This window comes from Argopecten irradians, chromosome 8, assembly GCF_041381155.1.
Source record: "Argopecten irradians isolate NY chromosome 8, Ai_NY, whole genome shotgun sequence".
Taxonomy (NCBI): domain Eukaryota; kingdom Metazoa; phylum Mollusca; class Bivalvia; order Pectinida; family Pectinidae; genus Argopecten; species Argopecten irradians.
In genome coordinates this window covers 24,575,604-24,594,771 of record NC_091141.1, presented here as the reverse complement: position 1 = coordinate 24,594,771, position 19,168 = coordinate 24,575,604, and the positions used below count along the sequence as shown (strand labels likewise).

Sequence of the window (19,168 nt, the reverse complement as noted above, 5' to 3'; positions counted from 1 at the left end):
TTTATACTAGAAGTTGAACTGATATATTGTGTATTTTTAATTTGCAATCTTACCGAGTTAAGAAATTTGTCGTTCATTTTTTTTGGCAGCTCTTCGATCATGGTGGGAGATTCCCAGCATCGCTCATTTCTGCTCGTTATTCCGAGCTGCTTTTCAACTACCAGACTTCGACATAGAGGTAACTCATTCGCCGTAACTCATACATGAATCTTTTTTTTAATTCATAACTTTGGTTGCACTTTGTTATTATGTATAAGCCCTATGACACAAACGAATGCAAAATTGTTGTCAGCTGATTGTGAAAAATTGTCTGCCATTGATTTTCAGACTTTGAAAATTAACACGCGAATATTTGACACCTTGGCGTAATACACTTTCTAAAATGATAGATAACTATGCAGATAGCATCATACAATCTTTATGTTCATTACATCGTGTATTTTATATGATTTGGATTAAAAGTTATATCAATTTACAGCTCTATATTTTGCAATAGATAATTTATTCACTTTTAAATTTTACCACGTGTGTTTGGTTGCAACGAAAAGAAACCATATGTTTATTATGTTATGATTTTATTTCTGATTTATAATCTTATTTTGATGACCATTTTATAGCTTGATATGTAAAAAAATGTTCTTTCCACATAATGGCCAATTGCACAGTTTTGATGTAAACAAGCTAGTATGAAATTTCTTGATTTTGTTGAAATATATTAAATGAACAAAATTTTTAGTCAACTTAATTTCGAAAAATGACGGCATTAGTCTAAAAATCAAAGCAAGTGTAAAAATTGCATGAATGAAATCATTCCAGTGAGAGTTATCTCCCTTTGAATGTGCCAGCTTAAACACATTTTGCGAGCTGTAATTAGTTTATAGTGTAACGTATAGTGTGATACAAAAAATGAAAGAAAAACACTCCAGTTATTTATCTAGACTTTGATTTATCTTTTAAAAACAATAATTTTCAGTAAGTATAGTACTAATTCATGAACTATAACATACATCACCTTTTGTGCAGAGATCCCAAATTACTAGACCCAATTTCCAATATGGTATAGCCTTTTCCCCCATCCCTATCAAGCCTAAAATTTCCTCAGATCAGCTGTATTCTTAAGATGAAATGTCTTCCTATTTGTATTGTCTTGTTAGCTCACCTGGTCCGAAGGACCGAGGTGAGCTTATGGGATACCGCAGCGTCCGGCGTCCGTCAACAATCGACTTCTTCTCCATAACTGCTGGTCGGATTTCAACAAAATTTGACTGGTAGCATCCTTATGGGCTACTAACTGAAAATTGTACAAATGATGGGGCTGATCCCCCGGGGGCCTGAGGGGCGGGGCCAAAAGGGGTCAATTTGGCTATTTCCATATAAACGACTTCTTCTCTGAAACCAAGCATGGGATAGCACCCATAATGCAATGGTAGCATCCTTATAGTGGGGATTCAAAATTGTACAAATGATGGGGCTGACCCCCAGGGGACCTGAGGGGCGGGGTCAAATGGGGTCAATTTGGCTATTTCCATAAAAACGACTTCTTCTCTGAAACTAAGCAAGAGATAGCACTCATAATGCAATGGTAGTATCATTATAGGGTGGGGATTCAAAATTGTACAAATGATGGGGCTGACCCCCGGGGGGCCTGAGGGGCGGGATCAAAAGGGGTAAATTTGACTATTTCCATATAAATGACTTCTTCTCTGAAACCAAGCTTGGGATAGCACCCATAATGCAATGGTAGCATCCTTATAGGGTAGGGATTCAAAATTGTGCAAATGATATGGCTGACCTTCCCGGGGGCTTGAGGGGCGGGGTCAAAAGGGGGTCAATTTGGCTATTTCCATAAAAATGACTTCTTCTCTGAAACCAAGCTTGCGATAGCACCCATAATGCAATGGTAGCATCCTTATAGGGTAGGGATTCAAAATTGTACAAATGATGGGGCTGACCTCCCAGGGGCCTGAGGGGCGGGGTCAAAAGGGGCCAATTTGGCTATTTCCATATAAACGACTTCTTCTCTGAAACTGAGCATGGTATAGCACCCATAATGCAATGGTAGCATCCTTATATGGTGGGGATTCCAAATTGTGCAAATGATGGGGCTGACCCCCCGGGGGCCTGAGGGGTGGGGTCAAAAGGGGCCAATTTGGCTATTTCCATATAAAGGACTTCTTCTCTGAAACTAAGCATGGTATAGCACCCATAATACAATGGTAGCATCCTTATAGTGTGGGGATTCAAAATTGTGCAAATGATAGGCCTGACCCCCTGGGGGCCTGAGGGGTGGGGTCAAAAGGGGCCAATTTGGCTATTTCCATATAAAGGACTTCTTCTCTGAAACTAAGCATGGTATAGCACCCATAATACAATGGTAGCATCCTTATAGTGTGGGGATTCAAAATTGTGCAAATGATAGGCCTGACCCCCTGGGGGCCTGAGAGGCGGGGTCAAAAGGGGTCAATTTGGCTATTTTCCATATAAATGACTTCTTCTCTGCAACTAAGCATGGTATAGCACCCATAATGCAATGGTAGCATCCTAATAGGGTGGGGATTAGAAATTGTGCAAATGATAGGGCTGACCCCCGGGGGCCTGAGGGACGGGGTCAAAAGTGATCAATTTCCATACAAATGACCCTTCTCTGCAACTTAACATGGGATTACGCTCATAATGCAATGGTTACAACCTTATAGGGTTTGGATTCAAAATTTTGAAAATGATGGTGCTGACCCCCTGGGGGCCTGAAAGGTGGAGTCAAAAGGGGTTAATTTAGCTATTTCCATATATATAAATGACTTCTTCTCTGCAACTAAGAATGGAAGAGCACTTATAATGCAATGGTAGCATCCTTATAGGGTTGGAATTTGAAATTGTACAAATGATAGGGCTGACCCCCGGGGCCTTAGACGGCAATAGATGCGAGGTCAAAAAGGTCAATTAGGCTACTACTTTCATATAAATTACTTTGTCTCTGAACCTATGTATTGGATAGCATATTTGTATGGTATCAATAGCATCATTGTATGGTTGTGATTCAAAATTAAACTTTGGGAGTCAATTTTGCTTATTTTTCTAATTGTCAGAGTCTTGTGATAATTACTAACAAAAAAAACCAGGTGAGCGATACAGGCCCTCTGGGCCTCTTGTTCTAATTGTCAGAGTCTTGTGATAATTACTAACAAAAAACCAGGTGAGCGATACAGGCCCTCTGGGCCTCTTGTTATTCAGTTACAAAAGTTACTTACTTGACACCATTACCACCATTGAAAAGTTTGAGTTTCTAATTTTACTTCAAGTAAAAGATATGAAAAAAAATTAATTGCATCCCGAAAAAATTCTGTGGCACTATATTCTATATGAAATTAAGTACTGATTGCGCATGCACCAAAGGCTAAATAAATTATTTTATATTATTTTTTGTGTTAATTAGGCATATACATACACAAATTATTGTTCGAATGATGAATATCGTTTATACTCTGTCGGCGGTCGAGCATCTTTAACAGGACCCAAAACTGAAAATGTGTTTTGAACATAATGCAAAGTTTTGTTAAAATTGGACTAGGCCATCTCTCACTAGCTGCCATATTGTTTCTGGTTTGTTGCAGCAGAACGTAACATATCATTTAGAACTTCAGGATCTTTCCTGAAAAACCGAAAGGTTCCACTAAGTTTAACACATTATCAGTCTTTTTAACACTAATCGTTGCTATAAATGAATTCATGACACAATTAGACTAATTTATGTAACACGTAGTGGGTAAGGGCGCAGTTGAAGATCTCAATATTTATTAAGATTATCTATTATTTTTATTTAAAGATGCTCCACCGCTGACAAATGGTCATGACCCAAAGGCAAAAGAAATTATTTTATATTATTTTTTGTGTTAATTAGACTTATGTATACACGATTAAACACTAATTATTGTTCAAATGATGAATACCATTTATGCTCTGTCGGCGGTGGAGCATCTTTAAATCGTTAATTTGAGTTCAAATTATAATTTAGGATCTTGAAGATGGGCTACTGGCAGCTGCAAGTGAGGAGGGAAGTCCATTTCTTGAGGATCTGTTCTCCCGGCTCTTGCAGGGTTGTTATGGCAGAGATGATATTGAGTGAGTACAAACTTTTATAAGAGTGTTTACAGGTACATAAACCATGATGGCTTTCATTTTAAAAGTCACAAATGTTAATGTAAAATAATGGTTGTTTTATTATGTCTCAAATGTTACTAGATTACTGTTAATTTGATACTTGTTTTCACTACCAATGCCATTTTAAAGATTGATATTAAATGATTTTGTTCAGACTGAAATTTCATCATTTGATGATGATATTACAATCCATACCAGTTTGATTTCTCACTCCAATTTTATATTGTTTCATTCGCTCTTAGTTTTTAAATTCCAATAGGCGTAGAACATGAAATCAAATCGGGTTGACCATATATAAAATTTTGATGTTTGTTTCCATACTTTGTCATTTCAGGCCCTACAATTTTGAAATCTATCTAAAGGACATAATGAAAGGTTTGGCCGTGCAGCTAAATATAGAAAATCCTATAGAGACCAGGTCCTTTAGGGAGATAGGCTTAAGGCAGAAGGTGGAGATCCTACAACATTTGTGTGACTCAAGGCTAGATTCCCTAGATGTTATGGACCAACTTAAGGTAGATGCTTTGGTTGCCTTAATACTATGTATATTGGTCTCACAAAAAGTGCCTCTAGCTTACTCAGATGCTTTATATTTATTAGAATCCACATCATCCAGATCTGGCCATAGGGTGATCTTACTCAGATTTTACTTTTATTGAACTCATTAAATTGTTCACTGCGGGGAATTGGTTGTAAAATCACAATCAATGACCATAAAAGGACAACCTACTACTGGTAATTATTAATTTTATAATTAGTTACTATTCACTTTTTAGTCAGGATGACCTATTGTCATCATGCACCGTCCGTCGTCGTGCGCCGTGCGTAAACTTTTTATTCAAACGACTTCTTTTCAATAACCGGAAGGCCCAGGGTACTCATATTTGGCCTGTAGGTTGCTGGGATGGAGGGCTACCAAGTTTGTTCAAATGAATGACCTTGACCTTCATTCAAGGTCACAGGGGTCAAAAAGGCTAAAATCTTTAAACAACTTCTTCTCAAGAACCAGAAGGCCCAGGGTACTGATATTTGCCCTGTAGGATGCTGGGATGAAGGGCTACCAAATTTGTTCAAATAAATGACCTTGACCTTCATTCAAGGTCACAGGGGTCATATAGGCTAAAATCCTTTAAACAACTTCTTGTGAATAACTAAGAGGCCTAGAGACCTGATATTAGGCCTGTGGCAGGCTGGATGAAGGGCTACCAAGTTTGTTCAAATAAATGACCTTGACCTTCATTCAAGGTCACGAGGGTCAAAAAAGGCTAAAATATTTAAACAACTTCTTCTCAAGAACCAGAAGGCCCAGGGTACTGATATTTGGCCTGTAGGATGCTGGGATGAAGGACTACCAAGTTTGTTCTAATAAATGACCTTGACCTTCATTCAAGGTCATAGGGGTCAAATAGGCTAAAATCCTTTAAACAACTTCTTGTGAATAACTAAGAGGCCTAGAGACCTGATATTAGGCCTGTGGCATGCTGGGATGAAGGGCTACTAAGTTTGTTCAAATAAATGACCTCTACCTTCATTCAAGGTCACGAGGGTCAAATAGGCTAAAATCTTTAAACGACTTCTTCTCAAGAACCAGAAGGCCCAGGGTACTGATATTGGGCCTGTGACATGCTTGGATGAAGGGCTACCAAGTTTGTTCAAATGAATGACCTTAACCTTCATTCAAGGTCACGGGGGTCAAAAAGGCTAAAATATTTAAACAACTTCTTCTCAAGAACCAGAAGGCCCAGGGTACTGATATTTGGCCTGTAGGATGCTGGGGATGAAGGACTACCAAGTTTGTTCTAATAAATGACCTTGACCTTCATTCAAGGTCATAGGGGTCAAATAGGCTAAAATCCTTTAAACAACTTCTTGTGAATAACTAAGAGGTCCTAGAGACCTGATATTAGGCCTGTGGCATGCTGGGATGAAGGGCTACCAACAATTTGTTCAAATAAATGACCTCGACCTTCATTCAAGGTATCACGAGGGTTCAAATAGGCTAAAATCTTTTTTTAACGACTTTTTCTCAAGAACCAGAAGGCCCAGGGGGTACTGATATTGGGCCTGTGACATTGCTTGGATGAAGGGCTACCCCCAAGGGGTTTGTTCAAATGAATGACCTTAACCTTCATTCAAGGTCACGGGCGGTTAAAAAAGGCTAAAATATTTTAAACAACGTTCTTCTCAAGAACCAGAAGGGGCAGGTGGTAATGATATTTTGGCCTGTAGGATGCTGGGATGATGGGCTACCAATGTTTGCTTCAAATAAATGACCTTGACCTGTCATTTCAAGGTCACAGGGGTCAAATAGGCTAAAATCATTCTTAAACAAATTCTTGTGAATAACTGCATATTAGGCCTGTGGCATGCTGGGATAAAGGGCTACCAAGTTTGTTCAAATGAATGACCTTGATCTTCATTCAAGGTCACAGGGGTCAAATAGGCTAAAATCTTTAAATGACTTCTTCTTAAGAACCAGAAGGCCCAGGGTACTGATATTGGGCATGTAGCATGCTGGGATGGAGGGCTACCAAGTTTGTTCAAATAAATGACCTTGACCTTCATTTAAGGTCACAGGGGTCAAATAGGCTAAAATCTTTAAATGACTTCTTCTCAAGAACTAGAAGGCCAAGGGTACTGATATTGGGCATGTAGCATGCTTGGATGAAGGGCTACCAAGTTTGTTCAAATGAATTACCTTGACCTTCATTCAAGGTCACAGAGGTCAAATAGGCTAAAATCTTTAAACGACTATGTTGTATTGTACTAATAGTCAGATGACCGTTAAGGCCCATGGGCCTCTTGTTTAAGCCCACTATCATCAGATGGTGGGCTATTCAAATCGCCCTGCGTCCGTCGTCCGTCGTCCGTCCGTAAACAATGCTTGTTATCACTATTTCTTAAAAACTACTGCAGGGATTTTATTCAAACTTCACATGGAGGGTCCCCTTGGTCCATATTTGTGCCATACAGATTTTGTGGCTGATCGGAAAAACAAGATGGCCGCCAGACAGCCATCTTTGATTTTGGCAGTTGAAGTTTGTTATCGATATTTCTTGAGAACTGCTGAAGGGATTTTGTTCAAACTTCACATGGAGGGTACCCTTGGTCCCTAGTTGTGCCATACAGATTTTAAGGCTGATAGAAAAAAACAAGATGGCCGCCAGGCGGCTATCTTTGATTTTGATAGTTAAAGTTTGTTATCGCTATATCTCAGAAAGTACTGAAGGGATCTGTCTCAAAATTCATATGTAGGTTCCCCTAGGGACCTTGTTGTGCATATTGTGATTTGGGACCGATCGGTCAAACAAGATTGCTGCCAGGCAGCCATCTTGGATTTTGATATTCAAAGTTTGTTATCGCTATTTCTCAGAAAGTATTGAATGGATCTTTCTCAAATTTCACATGTAGGTTCCCCTAGGACCCTAGTAGTGCATATTGTGATTTGGGACTGATTGATCTACAAGATGGCCGCCAAGGAGTCATCTTAGATTTTGATAGTTGAAGTTTGTTACTGCTATTTCTCAAAAGGTACTGAAGCGATCTGTCTCAAATTTTATATGTGTAGTATGTTTTAAAAAGTAGAGAAAAGATCCATCTTTCCATTGTCAGATATAGATCATTCTTTGGTGGGCGCCAAGATCCCTCTGGGATCTCTTGTTATAATATACAGTCAAACCTGCTCTAACGACCGCCTGTATATAACGACCGATTTTTAGACTCCCCGTGCATTTTTACTATATAATCACACTGTGCATAACGACCACCTGTCGTTAAACAACTTTGACGGGGCTAAAATGACCGACTTTTTGGCGACTTGTCGAGTACCGAGTACAGTGTGTGTGTAGTAGCGTCCCTTTGACCTACTTCCGGTAATCAACTCCCTTAGTAAGCAAATGGCAGCCATTACTGAAGCCCCAGCTATGAATTGTTTATACAGGACTGTATGGTTTATAACCTAGCGGTCGTAATTATAACATTTAAGGTACAAATATGGTTGCCGACTTGAGGATGGAAGTTTTAACAACCGTTTATGCCTATCAAAGACTGAAATTATGTTTGGTTGTGAACGCCATGTGCATGAAAAGATCACTCATAAAGCGTGATTTTGAAGCCACAATTCGGATGATACGGTCGGCAAAATAAAACATGCCGATTTATTTAATGTGTTCAATTATTCAATGTCGATATTTATCATTGTTTTATTACTAAGAAATGGCCTACTTAACCTATTTCAATTTAGTCCTATAAATTTACATTCGATTTCTTTACATTTGAGTCAGTCAGATATTCGCCCGATGTAACTTGATGTGTTTATAAAAAAATTACCTTTAAATACGGTCACATTACTTGGTAGAAATGCTACTGAAAGTTAATATGTGTACCTGCATTGTGGTTTTAAATAGTTTTGAAGTTATATACTGTGAGAAAACTCCTCCAAATCGATCTTTCATGTTCCGAGATTAATCTGTCAAAACTGGAAGTCAGTAATTAGGGAATGATTATGTTCAAAGTTGAAAAAATCTACTATGGATATATCAAAACGAGTTGATTTTGTTATGATCTAAATTTCCGATTGCATTTGAAAGCCCCATCCAAACATGTACATTAAAAAAATAAAACGAACACAAATATCATTACTTAAATAATGCATGGCAATAAATATCCAATAGCAGGTCTGTTTTGCATTAATATAATTCAGTTTTATTTACTGGCTTGCTGATTGGCACGAAAGCCCCAACCTGTCTATAAAGGCAACCTGTCTATAGTGACCGTTTTTCTGTCACCCCTTCAGTTGTCGTTATAGACAAGTTTGACTGTATTTATGTATTTAAGCTTTTCATTTTCCTAGAAGTATTTTAGAATTTTAGAACCGGTATTAGGGATCGGTTTTGGGAAGTTTTATATACTATTAATAAAGAGGAATTATTCCGTACATGACATCCATGTTCGGTTTCTAGAGGTGATCGGTTTTGAGAAGGTTCGGTTTTGGGAGGTTCCACTGTATATAGGTCCACCAGCAGTGACCAGTAAGCTCAGATTATTAATGGTCTGTCAAAAATTCTGATTCTTCCTAAATTACAAAGACAAATTTCTTAATTTACAAATTCCATCTGACATTATTATGTTTATTTACCTGTCCCTAGGCCTGGATCTGCATTTAGAAGAGGCAGATCAAACCTGTTTAGGTTGGCCCCTGTGGGTGACAATCCACTACTGTGGCCTATGTGACTATATGCCTGGTTATAGGAGTTTCGCCACTGGTTGGGGTCCATCTTCTAGTTAGGTCATGTTAACCTGAGATAGAAAAAAGAAAAATATGTATAATTCTTCTGAGCATGGAAAGCTTGAAATGGGTAGTGGTATGCATTTGCATAGAAAGAAAAAAAAATGTTTAATACTTCTGCAGGAGCATGGAAAGCCTGAAATGGGTGGTGGTATACGTTTGCATGGAAAGGAAAACATAATTATTACTTCTGAGCATGGACAGCTTGAAATGGGTGCAGTGCACATGGTATACATTTGCACGGAAAGTGAAAAAAATGTTTATTATTTCTGAGCATGGAAATTTAAGCCTGAAATGGGTGGTACGTGGTATATATATTTGCATGGAAAGGGAAAATATGCTTAATTCTTCCAAACATGAAGAGCTTAAAATGGGTGGTGGTATACATTTTCATTAAAAACTATCTTTATTCAAAGTTAAAGTTACCCGTACTTATGTACCCTTCAAAATTATACTGTTTGATCAACTTGACCCAGCTGAGTACAAAATACATGGGGTCAAAGGGGAACCTGCATATGAAACATACAACAGATTCCTTCAGTACTTTATGTGAAATAGCGGTACTGCTTAGGCCTAACAAACTTCTGTTATTAAAATCCAAGATGGCATGTCGGCCATTTTAAATTGTTTCACAGATCAGTCTCAAAATGCAACATGCACATGTACAACTAGGGTCGTAGGGTAACCTACATCATATGAAATCTGAGACAGGTCCATTTAAAACTTTACAGAAAAAGCGGTTGAAAGAATTGTTAACAGATGGACCACGGACGAAAGGCGATTGAATAGCCCTCCATCTGATAAAATAGAACATCCCCAGCTGCAGACACTGTCAAGTCAAAACAGAACTTTCGACCCAAGGTGTAGCACGGGTAATTTTGCATTTTTAGATCAAGGCATTTGCATCATGCACAATCACCGAAAAAGTTTACTTAAAGAGAGAGATTTCAGCCAGATGGGCCCGATACCTCCTATCGTGAAACCCTAACTTACAGAGAAGTCAGAAGCCGAGAAGGTCTACGTGAGGAAAGTAGCCCGATGGCTATGAACGTAAATTAACACTTCAAAATACAATCATACATATTCCGTACTCAAAATTATTAAAATATCATTAAAACATTTTCCATCAGCACGCAAACCATGGATCACAACAAAATGCTGAAAATAAACACACCAAAACACTGTTGTCTGCAATCTTTCTTCATCCGCCATTTTCTTAATTGATTACCCAGAATTCCGTCTGCAACCGAAGACATCCGACGGGATAACAAGCGAGTAAAAGTGTTGCAGACAGGAGTCTATGATAACCTAATTTTTCATTTCAGAGGTTTTAATCTACATCCAAGTGTCATAATATATAAATTTATAGTGCAAGACTTGGCAGCCTGTTACAGCGAACTTCCACATACGCCCACAAGAGCTTTAATATTCAATGGAATGATTACCGGAAGTTGCCGGCTTCGGGCATGATCGGCGAGTGTTTGAACAGAATCCCTGCTTTCGATATCGGGGCACAAACAACGCATGCAAATGGACGGTAAATGATAATTAACCACTCTTATGTTTTGCATACTGATAAAGTTACATTTATACTAGAAGTTGAACTGATATATTGTGTATTTTTAATTTGCAATCTTACCGAGTTAAGAAATTTGTCGTTCATTTTTTTGGCAGCTCTTCGATCATGGTGGGAGATTCCCAGCATCGCTCATTTCTGCTCGTTATTCCGAGCTGCTTTTCAACTACCAGACTTCGACATAGAGGTAACTCATTCGCCGTAACTCATACATGAATCTTTTTTTTAATTCATAACTTTGGTTGCACTTTGTTATTATGTATAAGCCCTATGACACAAACGAATGCAAAATTGTTGTCAGCTGATTGTGAAAAATTGTCTGCCATTGATTTTCAGACTTTGAAAATTAACACGCGAATATTTGACACCTTGACGTAATACACTTTCTAAAATGATAGATAACTATGCAGATAGCATCATACAATCTTTATGTTCATTACATCGTGTATTTTATATGATTTGGATTAAAAGTTATATCAATTTACAGCTCTATATTTTGCAATAGATAATTTATTCACTTTTAAATTTTACCACGTGTGTTTGGTTGCAACGAAAAGAAACCATATGTTTATTATGTTATGATTTTATTTCTGATTTATAATCTTATTTTGATGACCATTTTATAGCTTGATATGTAAAAAAATGTTCTTTCCACATAATGGCCAATTGCACAGTTTTGATGTAAACAAGCTAGTATGAAATTTCTTGATTTTGTTGAAATATATTAAATGAACAAAATTTTTAGTCAACTTAATTTCGAAAAATGACGGCATTAGTCTAAAAATCAAAGCAAGTGTAAAAATTGCATGAATGAAATCATTCCAATGAGAGTTATCTCCCTTTGAATGTGCCAGCTTAAACACATTTTGCGAGCTGTAATTAGTTTATAGTGTAACGTATAGTGTGATACAAAAAATGAAAGAAAAACACTCCAGTTATTTATCTAGACTTTGATTTATCTTTTAAAAACAATAATTTTCAGTAAGTATAGTACTAATTCATGAACTATAACATACATCACGTTTTGTGCAGAGATCCCAAATTACTAGACCCAATTTCCAATATGGTATATAGCCTTTTCCCCCATCCCTATCAAGCCTAAAATTTCCTCAGATCAGCTGTATTCTTAAGATGAAATGTCTTCCTATTTGTATTGTCTTGTTAGCTCACCTGGTCCGAAGGACCGAGGTGAGCTTATGGGATACCGCAGCGTCCGGCGTCCGTCAACAATCGACTTCTTCTCCATAACTGCTGGTCGGATTTCAACAAAATTTGACTGGTAGCATCCTTATGGGCTACTAACTGAAAATTTTACAAATGATGGGGCTGATCCCCCGGGGGCCTGAGGGGCGGGGCCAAAAGGGGTCAATTTGGCTATTTCCATATAAACAACTTCTTCTCTGAAACCGAGCATGGGATAGCACCCATAATGCAATGGTAGCATCCTTATAGTGGGGATTCAAAATTGTACAAATGATGGGGCTGACCCCCAGGGGGCCTGAGGGGCGGGGTCAAATGGGGTCAATTTGGCTATTTCCATAAAAACGACTTCTTCTCTGAAACTAAGCAAGAGATAGCACTCATAATGCAATGGTAGTATCATTATAGGGTGGGGATTCAAAATTGTACAAATGATGGGGCTGACCCCCGGGGGGCCTGAGGGGCGGGATCAAAAGGGGGTAAATTTGACTATTTCCATATAAATGACTTCTTCTCTGAAACCAAGCTTGGGATAGCACCCATAATGCAATGGTAGCATCCTTATAGGGTAGGGATTCAAAATTGTGCAAATGATAGGGCTGACCTTCCCGGGGGCTTGAGGGGCGGGGTCAAAAGGGGTCAATTTGGCTATTTCCATATAAATGACTTCTTCTCTGAAACCAAGCTTGGGATAGCACCCATAATGCAATGGTAGCATCCTTATAGGGTAGGGATTCAAAATTGTACAAATGATGGGGCTGACCTCCCAGGGGCCTGAGGGGCGGGGTCAAAAGGGGCCAATTTGGCTATTTCCATATAAACGACTTCTTCTCTGAAACTAAGCATGGTATAGCACCCATAATGCAATGGTAGCATCCTTATATGGTGGGGATTCCAAATTGTGCAAATGATGGGGCTGACCCCCCGGGGGCCTGAGGGGCGGGGTCAAAAGGGGCCAATTTGGCTATTTCCATATAAAGGACTTCTTCTCTGAAACTAAGCATGGTATAGCACCCATAATACAATGGTAGCATCCTTATAGTGTGGGGATTCAAAATTGTGCAAATGATAGGGCTGACCCCCTGGGGGCCTGAGGGGCGGGGTCAAAAGGGGCCAATTTGGCTATTTCCATATAAAGGACTTCTTCTCTGAAACTAAGCATGGTATAGCACCCATAATACAATGGTAGCATCCTTATAGTGTGGGGATTCAAAATTGTGCAAATGATAGGCCTGACCCCCTGGGGGCCTGAGAGGCGGGGTCAAAAGGGGTCAATTTGGCTATTTCCATATAAATGACTTCTTCTCTGCAACTAAGCATGGAATAGCACCCATAATGCAATGGTAGCATCCTAATAGGGTGGGGATTACAAATTGTGCAAATGATAGGGCTGACCCCCGGGGGCCTGAGGGACGGGGTCAAAAGTGATCAATTTCCATACAAATGACCCTTCTCTGCAACTTAACATGGGATTACGCTCATAATGCAATGGTTACAACCTTATAGGGTTTGGATTCAAAATTTTGAAAATGATGGTGCTGACCCCCTGGGGGCCTGAAAGGTGGAGTCAAAAGGGGTTAATTTAGCTATTTCCATATAAATGACTTCTTCTCTGCAACTAAGAAGAGCACTTATAATGCAATGGTAGCATCCTTATAGGGTTGGAATTTGAAATTGTACAAATGATAGGGCTGACCCCCGGGGCCTTAGACGGCAATAGATGCGAGGTCAAAAAGGTCAATTAGGCTACTACTTTCATATAAATTACTTTGTCTCTGAACCTATGTATTGGATAGCATATTTGTATGGTATCAATAGCATCATTGTATGGTTGTGATTCAAAATTAAACTTTGGGAGTCAATTTTGCTTATTTTTCTAATTGTCAGAGTATTGTGATAATTACTAACAAAAAAACCAGGTGAGCGATACAGGCCCTCTGGGCCTCTTGTTCTAATTGTCAGAGTCTTGTGATAATTTCTAACAAAAAACCAGGTGAGCGATACAGGCCCTCTGGGCCTCTTGTTATTCAGTTACAAAAGTTACTTACTTGACACCATTACCACCATTGAAAAGTTTGAGTTTCTAATTTTACTTCAAGTAAAAGATATGAAAAAAAATTAATTGCATCCCGAAAAAATTCTGTGGCACTATATTCTATATGAAATTAAGTACTGATTGCGCATGCACCAAAGGCTAAATAAATTATTTTATATTATTTTTTGTGTTAATTAGGCATATACATACACAAATTATTGTTCGAATGATGAATATCGTTTATACTCTGTCGGCGGTGGAGCATCTTTATCAGGACCCAAAACTAAAATGTGTTTTGAACATAATGCAAAGTTTTGTTTAAAATTGGACTAGGCCATCTCTCACTAGCTGCCATATTGTTTCTGGTTTGTTGCAGCAGAACGTAACAAATCATTTAGAACTTCAGGATCTTTCCTGAAAAACCGAAAGTTTCCACTAAGTTTAACACATATATCATTGTTTCTTTTTAACACTAATCGTATTGCTATAAAATGAATTCATGACACAATTAGACTAATTTATGTAACACGTATGGGTAAGGGCAGCATTGAAGATCTCAATATTTATTTAAGATTATCTATTATTTTTTATTAGCTCACCTGGCCCGAAGGGCCGTGAGCTTATGTCATGGCGCGGCGTCCGTCGTCCGTCGTCCGTCTCCGTCCGTCCGTCGTCCGTCGTCCGTCCGTCAACATTTCCTTTAAATCGCTACTAGTCATAGAGTTCTGCATAGATTGTAACCAAATTTGGCCCACAAACATCCTTGGGGAAAGGGGAACAGAACTTGTATAAATTTTGGCTCTGACTCCCGGGGGCAGGAGGGGCGGGGGCCCAATAGGGAAAATAAAGGTAAATCCTATAAAACGCTACTTGTCCTAGAGTTCTGCATGAATTGTAACCACATTTGGCCACAAACATCCTTGGGGGAAGGGGAACAGAACTTGTATAAATTTATGCTCTGACCCCCTGGGGGCAGGAGGGGGGGGCCCAATAGGGGAAATAGAGGTAAATCCTATAAATCGCTACTTGTCCTTGAGTTCTGCATGGATTGTAACCATATTTGGCCACAAACATCCTTGGCGGAAGGGGAACAGAACTTGTGTAAATTTAGGCTCTGACCCCCTGGGGGCAAGAGGGGCGGGGCCCAATAGGGGAAATAGAGGTAAATCCTATGAATCGCTACTTGTCCTACAGTTCTGCATGGATTGTAACCAAATATGGCCACAAACATCCTTAGGGGAAGGGGAACAGAACTTGTATAAATTTTGGTTCTGACCCCCCTGGGGCAGGAGGGGCGGGGCCCAATAGGGGAAATAGAGGTAAATCCTATGAATCGCTACTTGACCTAGAGTTCTGCAGGGATTTTAACCAAATTTGGCCACAAACATCCTTGGGGGAGGGGAACAGAACTTGTATGAATTTTTGCTCTGACCCCCTGGGGGCAGGAGGGGCGGGGCCCAATAGGGGAAATAGAGGTAAATCCTATGAATCGCTACTTGACCTAGAGTTCTGCAGGGATTTTAACCAAATTTGGCCACAAACATCCTTGGGGGAAGGGGAACAGAACTTGTATGAATTTTTGCTCTGACCCCCTGGGGGCAGGAGGGGCGGGGCCCAATAGGGGAAATAGAGGTAAATCCTATAAAACGCTACTTGTCCTAGAGTTCTGCATGGATTTGTAACCAAATTTGGCCACAAAACATCTTTGGGGGAAGGGGAACAGAACTTGTATAAATTTTGGCTCTGACTCCCCCGGGGGCAGGACGGGCGGGGCCCAATAGGGGAAATAGAGGTAATCTTATAAATCGCTACTTATCCTAGAGTTCTGCATGGATTGTAACCAAATTTGACCAGAAACATCCTTGGGGGAAGGGGAACAGAAACTTGTATAAATTTTGGCTCTGATCCCCTGGGGGCAAGAGGGATGGGGCCCAATAGGGGAAATAGAGGTAAATCCTATAAATCGGCTACTTGTCCTAGAGTTCTGCATGGATTGTAATAATCCCAAATTCCTGGCTAGAAATGCGCATCCTTGGGCTAAGGGAGAACAGAAAATTGTATAAATTTTGGCTCTGACCCCCTGGGGCGCAGGAGGGGTGGGGGCCCAATAGCGGAGGAAATAGTGAGCGTAAATCCAGAATATAATCGCTAATAGCTGCATATAGTTCTGCTTGGATTTAACCAAATTTGGCCCAGAAATATCCTTGGGGTGTAACAGGAGTTTGTGGATAAATTTTGGCTTTAAGACACCCGGTGAGAGCAGAAAGCGAGTGGGTGAGCCCAATAGGAAGAATTAGAGGTAATCTATTCAAATTCCTTCAGAAAAGAAACAATGAACTTGTATTCAGAACATTCCTAGGCATTACAAAACCAGGTGAGCGATACAGGCCCTCTGCTGACAAATGGTATTTTTTCATTATCAAAAACAGCAGCAGACGATTAAGTATTTTATTCAGTTACAAAAGTTACTCACTGTACACTATTACCGCCATTGAAAAGTTTGAGCTTCTAATTTTACTTCAAGTTAAAAAATATAAAAAAATAATTAATTGCATCCCGAAAAAATTTCGTGGCACTATATATCCTATATGGAATGAAGTACTGATTGCTCATGACCCAAAGGCAAAAGAAATTATTTTATATTATTTTTTGTGTTAATTAGACTTATGTATACACGATTAAACACTAATTATTGTTCAAATGATGAATACCATTTATGCTCTGTCGGCGGTGGAGCATCTTTAAATCGTTAATTTGAGTTCAAATTATAATTTAGGATCTTGAAGATGGGCTAACTGGCAGCTGCAAGTGAGGAGGGAAGTCCATTTCTTGAGGATCTGTTCTCCCGGCTCTTGCAGGTTGTTATGGCAGAGATGATATTGAGTGGAGTACAAACTTTTATAAGAGTGTTTACAGGTACATAAACCATGATGGCTTTCATTTTAAAAGTCACAAATGTTAATGTAAAATAATGGTTGTTTTATTATGTCTCAAATGTTACTAGATTACTGTTAATTTGATACTTGTTTTTCACTACCAATGCCAATTTTAAAGATTGATATTAAATGATTTTGTTCAGACTGAAATTTCATCATTTGATGATGATATTACAATCCATACCAGTTTGATTTCTCACTCACAATTTTATAATTGTTTCATTCGCTCTTAGTTTTTAAATTCCAATAGGCGTAGAACATGAAATCAAATCGGGTTGACCAAATATAAAATTTTGATGTTTGTTTCCATACTTTGTCATTTCAGGCCCTACAATTTTGAAATCTATCTAAAGACATAATGAAAGGTTTGGCCGTGCAGCTAAATATAGAAAATCCTATAGAGACCAGGTCCTTTAGGGAGATAGGCTTTATGCAGAAGGTGGAGATCCTACAACATTTGTGTGACTCAAGGCTAGATTCCCTAGATGTTATGGACCAACTTAAGGTAGATGCTTTGGTTGCCTTAATACTATGTATATTGGTCTCACAAAAAGTGCCTCTAGCTTACTCAGATGCTTTATATTTATTAGAATCCACATCAATCCAGATCTGGCCATAGGGTGATCTTACTCAGATTTTACTTTTATTGAAACTCATTAAATTGTTCACTGCGGGGAATTGGTTGTAAAATCACAATCAATGACCATAAAAGGACAACCTACTACTGGTAATTATTAATTTTATAATTAGTTTACTATTCACTTTTTAGTCAGGATGACCTATTGTCATCATGCACCGTCCGTCGTCGTGCGCCGTGCGTAAACTTTTTATTCAAACGACTTCTTTTATTCATAACCGAAGGCCCAGGGTACTCATATTTGGCCTGTAGGTTGCTGGGATGGAGGGCTAACCAAGTTTGTTCAAATGAATGACCTTGACCTTCATTCAAGGTCACAGGGGTCAAAAAGGCTAAAATCTTTAAACAACTTCTTCTCAAGAACCAGAAGGCCCAGGGTACTGATATTTGCCCTGTAGGATGCTGGGATGAAGGGCTACCAATTTTGTTCAAATAAATGACCTTGACCTTCATTCAAGGTCACAGGGGTCATATAGGCTAAAATCCTTTAAACAACTTCTTGTGAATAACTAAGAGGCCTAGAGACCTGATATTAGGCCTGTGGCAGGCTGGGATGAAGGGCTACCAAGTTTGTTCAAATAAATGACCTTGACCTTCATTCAAGGTCACGAGGGTCAAAAAGGCTAAAATATTTAAACAACTTCTTCTCAAGAACCAGAAGGCCCAGGGTACTGATATTTGGCCTGTAGGATGCTGGGATGAAGGACTACCAAGTTTGTTCTAATAAATGACCTTGACCTTCATTCAAGGTCATAGGGGTCAAATAGGCTAAAATCCTTTAAACAACTTCTTGTGAATAACTAAGAGGCCTAGAGACCTGATATTAGGCCTGTGGCATGCTGGGATGAAGGGCTACTAAGTTTGTTCAAATAAATGACCTCTTACCTTCATTCAAGGTCACGAGGGTCAAATAGGCTAAAATCTTTAAACGACTTCTTCTCAAGAACCAGAAGGCCCAGGGTACTGATATTGGGCCTGTGACATGCTTGGATGAAGGGCTACCAAGTTTGTTCAAATGAATGACCTTAACCTTCATTCAAGGTCACGGGGGTCAAAAAGGCTAAAATATTTAAACAACTTCTTCTCAAGAACCAGAAGGCCCAGGTACTGATATTTGGCCTGTAGGATGCTGGGATGAAGGACTACCAAGTTTGTTCTAATAAATGACCTTGACCTTCATTCAAGGTCATAGGGGTCAAATAGGCTAAAATCCTTTAAACAACATCTTGTGAATAACTAAGAGGCCTAGAGACCTGATATTAGGCCTGTGGCATGCTGGGATGAAGGGCTACCAAATTTGTTCAAATAAATGACCTCGACCTTCATTCAAGGTCACGAG

General features: G+C 39.2%; 1 protein-coding gene and 1 long non-coding RNA gene across 3 annotated transcripts in view; both read left to right on the top strand.

Annotated features, from left to right (window-relative positions):
* LOC138329946 (serine-rich adhesin for platelets-like) overlaps nucleotides 1–19,168 on the top strand; it is a 56,198-nt gene that overhangs the window by 324 nt on the left and 36,706 nt on the right. The window contains exons 2-4 of one of the 2 annotated variants that reach the window (XM_069277242.1): nucleotides 90–178; nucleotides 4,013–4,119; nucleotides 4,493–4,673. In XM_069277242.1, the coding sequence (XP_069133343.1) occupies nucleotides 90–178; nucleotides 4,013–4,119; nucleotides 4,493–4,673 (377 nt within the window). Of the gene's footprint in view, nucleotides 1–89; nucleotides 179–4,012; nucleotides 4,120–4,492; nucleotides 4,674–17,053; nucleotides 17,140–17,517; nucleotides 17,698–19,168 lie in introns of those variants that run through there. The other variant, XM_069277243.1, reaches the window with a different exon arrangement.
* Nucleotides 10,843–17,074, top strand: LOC138329950 (uncharacterized). The gene is made up of 3 exons (XR_011209493.1): nucleotides 10,843–10,982; nucleotides 11,120–11,208; nucleotides 17,033–17,074. It is a non-coding gene; the product is annotated as an uncharacterized lncRNA (long non-coding RNA).